Source organism: Myotis davidii, unplaced genomic scaffold (genome assembly GCF_000327345.1).
Source record: "Myotis davidii unplaced genomic scaffold, ASM32734v1 scaffold79, whole genome shotgun sequence".
In the NCBI taxonomy this organism is placed as follows: Eukaryota; Metazoa; Chordata; class Mammalia; order Chiroptera; family Vespertilionidae; genus Myotis; species Myotis davidii.
The window spans coordinates 525,593-538,456 of NW_006294339.1; the positions used below are offsets into that span (position 1 = coordinate 525,593).

The window sequence follows — 12,864 nt, forward strand, 5'->3', positions numbered from 1 at the left end:
AGTCATTATCTGCATTAAAGTGTTGTGAAGGTAAGGAAAAGCAGAGTTTTTGTAAACACAGTGATATTTAAATACAATGCCTTAGAGGTGAAAAAATGGCCTCATTTCAAAAAAAGTAATTTTAGGAGGTCATTTTTATAATGAATATTGCCATAAACTTTCCAGGGAATACAGAAATTAAGAAAATCAATAATACTTGCTATATTTATTTATTTTGTTTTGTTTTAAAATATATTTTTATTGATTTTAGAGAGGGAGGAAGAAGGAGAGAGAGAAGGAGGGAGGGAGAAAGGAAGGAGAAAAAAAGAGAAAGACATAATTTATGTAGTCATCTGTAATTTTACTTTACATACCTTTGTAAGTCAACTAGTTCATTGTTAAGGGTATCTAGCTCCTTAATAGCAGAGAAATCTGCAACAGGACTTGATCCTATGATGTTCTAAAATCAAAAAGTTTACATTTATACATGATTACTATAAAATTATATATGGCAAAGCATTTAAAATGTTAAAAAGCACTACATGCATATAGGGTATTACATTTTTTATGGTATTACTAACAATTTTAACTCATTTAAAAACACCACATCCAGTGCAATTTTAAACACACACACAATTATATACTAAGACATTTTCCCTTAAATTCTCTAACCTATTGTTCTATATTATGTATCTTCACTTCAGATCCCAATACCTTTGTCATTTGATTCTAGCCTGTCCAGTACCTTGCAATACAACAGATATCAGATTTATATTCTTAAAATCTTTTTTAAAATATATTTTATTGATTTTTCACAGAGAGGAAGGGAGAGGGACAGAGAGTTAGAAACATCGATGAGAGAGAAACATCGATCAGCTCCCCCCTGCATACCCCCCACTGAGGATATGCCCACAACCAAATTACATGCCCCTGACTGGAATTGAACCTGGGACCCTTGAGTCTGCAGGCCAACGCTCTAGCCACTGAGCCAAACCGGTTAGGGCTAAAATCTTTTTAACAATAGATTTTTATTGATTTCAGAAAGGAAGGGAGGGGGGAAGAGAGAGAGAGAAATATCAATGATGAGAGAGAATCATTGATCGGCTGCCCCCTGCACACCCACTACTGGGGATCGAGCCCGCAACCCGGGCATGTGCCCTTGACCAGAAATGAACCCGGGACCCTTCAGTCTACAGGTGGATGCTCTATCCACTGAACCAAACCAGCTAGGGCAGATATCAGATTTATAAAGTACTTCCTCCACTAAAGTATATGTTTCTTGTGGAGATGAATGCTGATTTATTTGTAATTGTATCATCTGGCACAGAGTTAGTGCACAAATTTTTATTGAGTATTAAAATTATAATGGTGGTAATTCAAATACTTGCTTTTGCTAAATACGTTAGTGTCTACCTTAATTAAAGTAAAACATACTGCTCAGGCATGTTCCATAGTAAATATTAAACTATCTTCATATGAGACAGCCTTTCCATATGGTTCTCTTTAAATAATGAAGGTGTCAAAATTGGTCTGTGAATGGTACTTGCAGTTAGAAAATCTAGCTGGATTTATTTTTGGCTCTGCTATGATCTTCACTGAGAAGTAATTTCTGCCCTGCCCACCTTAAAAATTAAATGAAATAAATATTACATGTGAAGTCACTCTATAAACTTTATATTTTATAAATGTAAGCTATTCTTATAATTAACTTCATCAATAGAAGCTGTTCTTAAAAGATGGATGGCCTCCCAATGAGCTGCTTCCACCTTGGCTCAATCTTCTTTGTGAAATGACTTCCACAACTCTTCCATCACTCTAACTCAAAAAGAGTGACTCACATGTGATAGTCATTCACTGTTAAAAATACCATCAAATAAGAAGAGTGAGACAAACAATTTTAACCTCAAACAAGTTAGAAGGTGATACCACAGATGACTACAGAGGAAGATTAGTGTACTGTAGTTGGTACACAGTTTGTGTCACTCCTCAATTGCTGACACAAAAATTAAGCTCCCATACTACAGCAATAAAATGACATACAACTAGGAAGCATGGAGAAAGTCCAGCTAACAGTATATGAAGTATAAGGGCATATAAAGAAAAATGTAACATGTCACCTTCTTTCAATATATTTTTTCTCACCCTGTTTTGAACAATACACAAAAATTCCACTTTGGTGATTTTAAGTAGATTCGAGAGTTTAGGGAAGGCAAGTAAAATGCACACAAGGACCAAGTGACGACCTGGGACAAAAGCATGCTGTTTAGGTATTTTCTCTGCATCAACTTTGCTGCATAAAAAACCTCTAACTTCAAAATGTATCTTGTAAACCAAAAACTGCAATGCTAAAAAGACATAAAGCTCTAACCTTGAGAGAGTAAAGAAACTGACAGTACAAGAAAGGCAAAAAGTAGAGTGCTGCAGAATGGAAAACATAGTCCAAACTAGAAAAAATACAGAAAGGAAAGCAACATTCGTAAAAGGATTAGTCACAGCTGCAAAAAAATAAAATAAAATAAATGCAATGCTAAAAAAATAATCAGATTATTAAAAGAAGAGAGATTATTTGAAAGACAAAAACAAATGTGAGTTTTAATTTTTAAGGTTAAAAATTTTGGTTAATAGATAAGAAACAGTGACAAAATCCCATTTTGATGACAGACAAGGGTGTCTATGCTCCAGTGAATGGACTTCAAACAAATCTGTTACATTAAAAACTCTGTAGAGCAGATACAACTTGAAGTGTTTACTAATGTTATAGAGACTTCAATGAACAACATAATTTGCTTCAGCAAATTCTGTCATATCTGTAATTTGTGTTGGTGAGAGATTAAGTGGGTATAAAATGAAGGTAGCAAGGGGAAAAAAACCGTCTATGTAAGGAAAAGAAAGGGTGAAACAAATAATCATTCCAGAACTGAGATAGTTATAGCAGAGGGCATCAGTACAGGTTTGTAACCTTTATCTTTATAGGTGGCATCATTTTTAGCCTTCTCCACAACTTAGGGAACCCACGTCCTACATCATATGAAATGTCCAAAAATTCATAAAATATTCCCCCCCAAAAAACTCACAAAGCAAATAATCAAATACTTATTTTATTTAAAAATAAGAATAAGAACTTTGAGAACCAACTTTTGTACCTGGTGGCTATACATTTCCATTTAGATGACTTAGAAAATACCCAATTTTGACTTTAATGAGATTTGTTTAAATGAGATTTTTCAAGCTACATGACAAACTTATGCAAAATCAAAATATTGTACTGACATTGTAAAAATACTTTACTCATACCACACATTTAACAACTATAACTACAGCAATGGCTACTTTATAGGTCACAGGAAATTTGCAGATTCAGAGCATGTATTTTTAATAGCAAATCCTTTTAAAGCTCTATTAAGGCCAATATATTGTAAATGCACTATACTTGGAGAGTTTATAGATGAGAGAAAAACCAAGACACAACATGGCTAAACAATGTAGTTTTGAAAGTTCCTATTGTTGGCCAGAAAACAAAACAGTAAAACCTGTTCCTAGCTGTACAGGTATGAAACTCGGCTGTCATCTATATGGTAAAACCACAGATTTCTCCTCAATATAATGTTTTTTCTAGTTTTTTAATTTAAATTTAAAACTGATATCAAGCAATTATAATTTCCTTGATTTTGTTTTCAAAATTACATTGTTTTGTAAGAGTTAATCAAAAAATGAAACCCAATAATTTAATCCTTATGGATTTCATTTAAATTTTATACCCCATTCATAAAAATTAATCCACAGATCCAGGAGGGGAAAAATAAGACATTTTTCCAATTTTGAGACTGAAAAATGTGGTTGCCATATGTGTGATGAATGATGAGGTAAATGAGGGGCAGCCCAAGGATATCATACATATATTCAGCATATCTATAGTCACAAACTAAACCACAAACAGTATACTCCTCTGCTCCTAGCCAGATATATTTCTCTACCATTCTGTCCAAATCGAGTTTGTCATCTGACATAGCTTTTGTTCCTTTCTGTTAATGCATTCAGGTTTCTTCTAAGTTGTCTTACCTTTTGTAAACTGGCCCTGTCTGATGGTGGAATCATCTCAGGAGTAAGAATATGAGGAGGATCAATGCCCTTTATTAACTTCTGATTGATTAAGTGAAAAGCCAAGGCAAACTGATCCTTTGAAAGCTTTCCACAGTCCTTTGTGTCACATAATGCCCTGTACAAATAAACAAAATGAACAGTATATAAATGCCACAACTACCACTCTAAAAGTCTAATGTGACTATTTAAAAATGATTAGTTGAATTAAAAAAGGTCATACTAATTTGTGGCTTGCCCAAAACTCACTCAAACGTTAGAAGCAAGAGAACAAAACAGATAGAGACACAGAGACAAACAGAATGTTGGCCCTGGTGCTGAGCAAAGGCCTCTAATCTGGGTTTGTTTTGTACTTTTTCTTACCAATTTCCACAGTCACTACTGAGTAAGAGTTGTAGTGGACCAAAGAATCTCAACATTGTCTACTCCCAATACTTCAACATTAAAAGATATAAAAAAATGAAACCTAAGTTTCAACAAAATTGGTTCACTAGTGGTATTAGAATGATTCTAAAACAAGCAAAAACTTCCATGTCAGCTTGCTTCCTGCAACTCGGAGTAGGAGGATGTAAGGATCACCAAGTTAAAGCAGAAACAACAGCTGCAAATGGAGATCACATGTGAAGAAAGGCAGCAATCTGGAAAGCTTTACAAAATCACTTGAAGAGAAACAGCAAATGTTTTATTCTATTTTCTTTTTTTTAAAGCTTAGCTTTCTGAAGTTCTGATCTGTTTGATTCATTGAAAACTAATTTGACCGGACAAAAAGACTACCAGTTATAGCAGTAGTTCTCAGCCTTCCTAATGCCGTGACCCTTTAATACAGTTCCTCATGTTGTGGTGACCCCCAACCATAAAATTATTTTCATTGCTACTTCATAACTGTAATTTTGATACTTTTATGAATCGTAATGTAAATATCTGATATGCAGGATGTATTTTCATTGTTACAAATTGAACATAATTAAAGCATAGTGATAAATCACAAAAACAATATGTAATTATATATGTGTTTTCCGATGGTCTTAGGCGACCTCTGTGAAAGGGTCGTTCGACCCCCAAAGGGGTCGAGACCCACAGGTTGAGAACCGCTGGGTTATAGGTTACAGTATCAAAGAAACATTGAATTTCAGCTTTTGTACTTATTTATTCTTGTGGTCTTAGCCAAATTTTTAAGCTCTCCGAGCCTTAATTTCTTCATCTCTAAAGTGGAGATAACATCCATCTTGCAAGATTACTATGAGAATTAAAGACGAAGTACATAAAAAGTGTGGGCATAATGCCACACCCATCCATAACAGCTGCCATTTTACTGAGCATTGTGCCTAGCCTAGGCACTCAAAAGTGGCAGCTATTATTAGTTATGCATATAATTTTTCCCAGTCTTGGGTTCTTGTTCCTTTTAAGTCAGAACTACTGTCCTCCTTTGTTCGACCCTTTGGTGCATGGGCCAATGCTCTAATCACTAAGCACACCAGCCAAGGCAAGGCTTGTCTTTTTTAAGGACCAAGTATGTAATTCCAATGTGAAGGTATAAAAGTATACATATGCCCTACAGAATTGTACAGATATGCCTTGAAGACACTTTAAATTTCAAATTTTGTATTCTCCCTTAAAAATTTAAGTTTGGCCCTAGCTGGTTTGGCTCAGTGGATAGAGCCTTGGCCTGTGGACCAAAGGGTCCTGGATTCGATTCCAGTTAAGGGCACATGCCAGAGTTGTGGGTTCCATCCCGAGTGAGGGTCGTGCAGGAGGCAGCAGATCGGTGGTTCTCTCTCATCATTGATGTTTCTATCTCTCCCTCTTCTTTCCTCTCTGAAATCAATAAAAATATTTTTTTAAAAATTTAAGTTTCCCTTTGTTGGTTTGGCTCAGTGGATAAAGCGTCGGCCTGTGGACTGAGGGGTCTCAGGTTTGATTCTGGCCAGCAGGCCTGGGTTGTGGGCTCAATCCCCAGTAGGGAGCGTGCAGGAGGCAGCCGATTAATGAATCTCTCTCATCATTGATGTTTCTACCTCTCCCTTCCCCTTCCTGTCTGAAATCAATAAAAAGTATTTTCAAAAATTTAAGTTTAGTTGACATATATTGATAGATAGATGCTGCATTTTAACATTCTAATAACAATTAACTGACACTGTCAATCTTTTTTTTTTAATATATTTTATTGATTTTTACAGAGAGGAAAGGAGAGAAATAGAGAGTCAGAAACATCGATGAGAGAGAAACATCGACCAGCTGCCTCCCGCACACTCCCCACTGGGGATGTGCCCGCAACCCAGGTACATGCCCCTGACTGGAATCGAACCCGGGACCCTTCAGTCCGCAGGCCGACGCTCCATCCACTGAGCCAAACCGGTTTCGGCGACACTGTCAATCTTATAAAATGTTAGGTAACCCATTCTCCAGCTTTTGTCCATCATCCAGAAGAAATCCTCAGTTTTTCTATAAGGAATTCCGAAACAAAAAATTTCCTATTGATAAATGCCTAAAAATAATAATGCACAAAACTAGATTTAATACAAACCATATTTGTTTTTAAAATCCATTTAAAAATGTTATTTATTAATTTGAGAGACAGATAGGAAGGAAGAAGGTGGGGGGGGGGGGAGAGAAAGACTAATTGGTTGTTCCATTTATTTATGCATTCATTGGTTGTTTCGTGTATGTGCCCTGACTGGAGATCAAATCTTCAACCTTGGCATATTGAGACAATGCTCTAACCACTTAGTTACCCAGCTAGGATAAATCAGTTTAAATAAAGTCTTACCAAATGTGGGCTAGTAAGGTAGAAGGTAAACCTGTCTTCAGAAAGATTTCACGGACTTCCAATCCAGAAACAAATCCATCCATATCTTTATCAGTTTTCAGGAAGATTTCATCATATTTAGCTTTTTCTGAAGGTGATACAACCCACTACACACAAAAATAATTATATATATATATATATATATATATATACACATATACATATATAGTATTTCTACCAAAATAAAACAAACTTTGAAGTGACATCTTTTAACACATGACAGTATCTGTCACAAATTCTGAACCATTTTATTCCATTAACTAGTAAGTATAGCAATAGCATATCATTTTCATCAGATCCCTGACTAAAATGTTGTGGTCAACAAAAAATTACAGAAGAAAAATATAGGTCAGTGGAACTACATTTATAGATGCCCATTTACTTTTTTCTTTTTAAGTAACGAGTAAATTCAAGCACAGTTAACTCTTGACTTATAACCAGATGAATATGGGTAAGTGCAGAGTTTGTTTAAACAAAATATTCAGATAATTCTCAATCTCCAATGTTTTTATAGTTTCATTCAGCATTACTAACTATATACAAATTGGCTGACTTGCATAGCCTGTCATTATTTTCCTTTATGCAACCTGACAAAAAGCAGGTTGGAGGGGAAAAAGGCCTTGTATAACCCAAAATTGGGTAATTTGAACCCAAAGATCAAGAGTTGCCAAGACCGGTTTGGCTCAGTGGATAGAGCATCAGCCTGTGGACTGAGAGGTCCCGGGTTTGATTCCGGTCAAGGGCATGTGCCTGGGTTGCGGGCACATCCCCGGTGGGGGATGTGCAGGAGGCGGCTTATCGATGTTTCTCTCTCATCGATGTTTCTAACTCTATCTCTCTCCCTTCCTCTCTGTGAAAAATCAATGAAATATATTAAAAAAAAAAAAAAGATCAAGAGTTAACTAGAGATTAAACAAATAAAAACACCTATTAACTACGACAGGGCAAGCATTCCAGATTAGTATAGAGCAGTGGTCGGAAAACTGCGGCTCATGAGCCACATGCGGCTCATTGGCCCCTTGAGTGTGGCTCTTCCACAAAATACCACGTGCGGGCGCGCACATACAGTGCGATTGAAACTTCGTGGCCCATGTGCAGAAGTCGGTATTTTGTGGAAGAGCCAAAGAGCTGCATGTGGCTCGCAAGCCGCAGTTTGCCGACCACTGGAGAGTATCTGCTACCTCTAACTTTAATTCTAGGTTGATCAAGGCAAAGCCATTAAACCTCCATATGATCTAAGTAAGGCCAAATGCAGAAGGATTACCTATTTTCTTTGGGACATCACATCGTTCAGATGCAATAAGAGGGAGCTCTAAATCTTGAACCCTTTGACTGCCTCTTCTATCTTCATCAAGCAATCAACTGTTAAATGCCATGCAGTTTGTTTTTTAAAAAAAGGTTTTTTAACACTGATAAATCTATACCTGTCTTAATGGTACTTTGGTAGGTAAAATGGCTACAGGTGGTAAGGAGTGGTAAGATTCCTTGGCTGCTGAAGTGGGGATCAACCGCACAGAGCCTGATATACTGACCGTTTTCCTCTTTGAAGGTGGCACCAAGGCTGGAGGCAAGGACATTGGCACAGGTTCTTTCTCAAGTGCGCAGTATACCAAAAACATGGCCTTCAAAACAGATAAACCAGGGTCAGACATATTAAAATAATTTACTATCATTCACCCATTGAATTGATTACTATTCAATAACAAAGCATCTTCAAACTGTCTGAAATCTTTTTTTTAAAGAAATTAGGCTGTAAGAAAAGATATCCAAGACACACTGATAAACATGATAAAAGTATGGTGTTGGACAGTATGTATGCCAGTATGTACACTGTGTCATCTTCTGTATTAAGGGGGTAATAACTATTCCTATTTGCTTATATTTGCATTAAGATCTCTAGAAGAATAAAGAAGAAACTAAAAAAAGTGATTCATTATGGAGGAGGTGTAAATGGAGCAGTTGAGGGCAAATATGCTCCCCAGTGAATAGCTCCTTATATTGTACTGATTTCTGAACCATGAGAATGTATTACCTATTAAAATTATTTTTAATTATTAAATACATGAAGCACTTGCACAAAGTGAAACAACCTACATAGCGACTGTACCAGGATATTCCTTCCACTTTGAATCCAAGGCACCTTCAATACTTTCAAAAGATGAAAATTTTCTGTAACTATTTTCAAGCATATGAAATTACTCAAAGCGACTTGGAACCTCCCGAAGTATTCAAACAGCAACTGGAAGGAAGCTTTAATTTATTTCTTCTTAGTTTTTTTCTTCCATTAAAAATAGCAATTCCCCCCCAAATAGGTTTGTTTTTAATTCTAAGTTTTGTGGAGCTTTCAAGTCAATACTCACTGAGCACATAATACAACTCATGATTTCTGTGATTACTAATATCATTTTGCAAATGAAGAAACTCAGGCTATGATAGTAACTTGTCTGATATATTTAAGAAGTGATAGAGTAAGGCGCAAACCAAGATATTCTGACTACAAAACTCTTTTTTCCAGATTTGATCAGCTTTATTAGGAGCACACATAATTTTACAATACCATGCTCTCTTCTTTGAGCAGTAAAACTAACCTTTAACCCATTGGTATCCAAACTGTAGCAGGCATCAGAACTACTTGGACAGCTTGATAAAGCACAGATTTCTGGGCCCCACTCCCAGAATTCTAGAATCAGTAAAGTCTACAGTTGAGCCAGAGAATTTGCATTTCTAGGACATTCCCAGGTGATTCTGATGCTGTTTACCCTGAGACCACATTTAACCATTTGATACAAACCAACAATTCACCTCTCTCCATTCACTAGTCAACCTAAAGAATTCAATTTATTTTTTATTTTTTTCATTTCGGTTTTAGAAACACACAAACTTTCAATCTCCCAAAGCTTGAAACTCCAGAAAGAAAACAATCTGGCTAGCAGATACTTCCAACCAAATTCACAATATGTGTGCTATTGTCAGATTGACACCAAACTAAAAGAAGGGACCAACATGCACGTTAAAGGTCAGCATTCCTCTTGCTGCAGATAGGAGTCATTTCCTGGAAAAGAGAACACTAGAAGCAAAAAAAGCAATGTCAGCCATCTGCTGACAAGAGACAACACATTTTTTTGAAAGTTAAAAAAATACTATATTATTAATTTCATGTTGCCTTGAAAATAGTTTTTTTGACAAAACTGGTCAATTTTTCTACCAAATAAAACAAAAAAAGTGAACAATATACTGCTGGTTGTGATTTTGTTTTCTTATAACACTATACTTTATCCTAAACAAAGTCTGCCATCAAAATTAATACAGCATCAAAATAAATACAGCAACTAAATAAAATGATGCACCATACACACACACAAAATATGTGGCTGGTAGCTAGTTTAGTTTTAAAACTAAAACGCATTTACATAGCTAGAACTCGACACCTAACTAAGAAGCATTTTACATTATGATTTCAATGTAAAAATATCAAAAAATAAACCTAAGCTTACTCCAGGATAGCAGAGAAAAGGACAAAGAAAAACTAAAACATAATAAAATCTGCCGAAACCGGTTCGGCTCAGTGGATAGAGCGTCGGCCTGTGGACTGAAAGGTCCCAGGTTCGATTCCGGTCAAGGGCATGTACCTGAGTTGTGGGCACATCCCCAGTAGGAGATGTGCAGGAGGCAGCTGATCGATGTCTCTCTCATCGATGTTTCTAGCTCTCTATCTCTCTCCCTTCCTCTCTGTAAAAAATCAATAAAATATGTTTAAAAAAAATAAATAAATAAATAAAACATAATAAAATCAATGTAGTGGATTACAGAAGTCTAAAATATTCTGAACAGAAAGGTTAGTATAGCCAGAGAACATATGTAAAAACAGGTCATGAATTTAGCAACGAAAGAAACCTTAACAAATTTTTTAAAAATACTTTTTATTAATTTCAGAGAGGTACATGCCCTTGACCGGAATCGAACCTGGGACCTTTCAGTCCGCAAGCTGATGCTCTATCCACTGAGTCAAACCGGTTAGAGCACTAACACATTTTTTTAAGTAAAGATTTTAAAGACCACATTCTCAAGTCATAATTTAATCAGCTAACATTATATACAAAGGGAACAAAAACCAGACAAACACACTTAAATACTTTGAAAGTAGGAAACATTCCTAAGTAGATGATCAAAAACACCTAAAAATTATGTGAAAAGGAAATACTTTGTACCAATATATATGGAATCTAGCTAACCCTGTATTCAGGTAAAAAATGTTCCATAAATGCTTTGAACATTAAAGATAAAAATAAACAGACTTTGTACTCATCTTCAGAAAATTTTTTTAAAGTAAACGAAAAGAAATTAGGAAGATGTAATTAAGATAAAAGTTGAGCCCTAGCCAACTTGGCTCAGTGAATAGAGAGTATCAAGCCCACGGACTGAAGGGTCCCAGGCTTGATTCCAATCAAGGGCACTTACCTTTGTTGCAGGCTCAATCCCAGCCATGGTCAGGGCACCTGAGGGAGGCAACCAATCCATGTGTCTTTCTCACAATGATGTTTCTCTCTCTCTGTCTCTCCCTCTCCCTGCCACTCTCTCTAAAAATCAATGAAAAAGTATCCTCGGGTGAGGATTAACAAAATAAGAGAAAAGTTAAAAAGAATAAAAGTCAAAACATAGTAACAGGATAAATAAATCCAAAACATATCTCTATCTAAAGATCAATAAACTAGATAAAATTCAATTAAACAAAAAAATACGAGAAAAAAATACATAAGATTTGGAATAAAAAAGAGGTACAACCATAAACCCAGAATAGATTAAAAGAATAATACAAATAAATCTGTGGCAACAAGTTTGAAAGTCAAATAAATGGATAATTCCTTAGCAAAAAGAAAAATTTGAACAGACTAATATTCAAATAAGAAATAAAAGGGGAATTAGAGATTCACCATTCATGAGTTCACAGAAGAATTTTATCTAACTTTTAAGGAAGAGATGAATACAACTCTATTTTAAATTAATTGTCCAATTATTAAGGATAACATGTCTTCAGAAAGATATCAAAACTATCTCATCATATACAAATGAAGCAACACTAAAATGTTATTCATGTCTTCCTTTAATGAAACAAATGTGAAATTTTGGGGGTATATATGAAGTGAAATTATTCCAGAGCAGAAGCAGGTACAGAGATGCTTGGTCAAGTCGGGATACAAAAGATAACAGTACTCAGCATCTTTACAGTGCATCATCCAAAGTACATATCTGTGTGTTCTTTAAGTCAAATAAAATGAAGAGAGCACACACATACATTTTCTATTACCCATTTGTTTAAAAATATTTATTGATTATCTACAAATTCTAGGTAAAAATATTCATACCAACAATATTTGGGAAATAAGTTTTCCTATAAGGATGAACTAAAGGAAAATTTTCACTTGAGAAACCATTAAGATGTTTAAGATTTTAAGAGCATTAGGTTACTTACAACTGCAAACTCATCTCTGTCAAGCATTCCATCATGGTCAATATCACTCAACTCCCAAACCTTAAAAAGAAAAGAATTGAGAAAGATAATGTTCTTTCATTTAATGTGCTACATTTAAACACCAAATACAAAAATAGAGGAAAAGTTTTGCCTAAATATTACACTTTTTTCTGAGAAATTTCAATTATGCTGATTATTTTATTATATCGCTATTATTTGCTATATTAACAATTACTGTAAAAAGAATTCACTTAAGTATTTTTAAAACAGAAATTCCCTTACAAATTTTTTAAAAACTATTTTCTTCCTTTCAAGTCATAAAACAATTATGCACATAGTATTTTAAGACAATTACAATGCTTTTTCACAAACATCATCTCAGTTAATTTATGCACAGCTCCTGTTTTAGACAAGAAGCTGCATGACTTACCTAGGACCATGCAACTATTATTAAGTAAAGGAATCAGTTTTCAATGTGAAGACTTCCAACTAAGTCCATTATTGTTTTCCC

The 12,864-nt window shown here is 35.1% G+C and overlaps 1 protein-coding gene across 1 annotated transcript in view; it reads right to left on the reverse strand.

Annotated features, from left to right (window-relative positions):
* Positions 1-340: 340 nt before the first annotated feature.
* Positions 341-12,864, reverse strand: part of LOC102758943 (epidermal growth factor receptor substrate 15) — a 23,405-nt gene continuing 10,881 nt past the window's right edge. Inside the window, exons 6-10 of the mRNA XM_006768385.2 lie at positions 12,354-12,413; positions 8,416-8,505; positions 6,845-6,990; positions 4,039-4,195; positions 341-439 (exon numbers count right to left, since the gene is read on the reverse strand). Coding sequence (XP_006768448.1) covers positions 341-439; positions 4,039-4,195; positions 6,845-6,990; positions 8,416-8,505; positions 12,354-12,413 — 552 coding nt within the window. The remainder of the gene's footprint in view (positions 440-4,038; positions 4,196-6,844; positions 6,991-8,415; positions 8,506-12,353; positions 12,414-12,864) is intronic.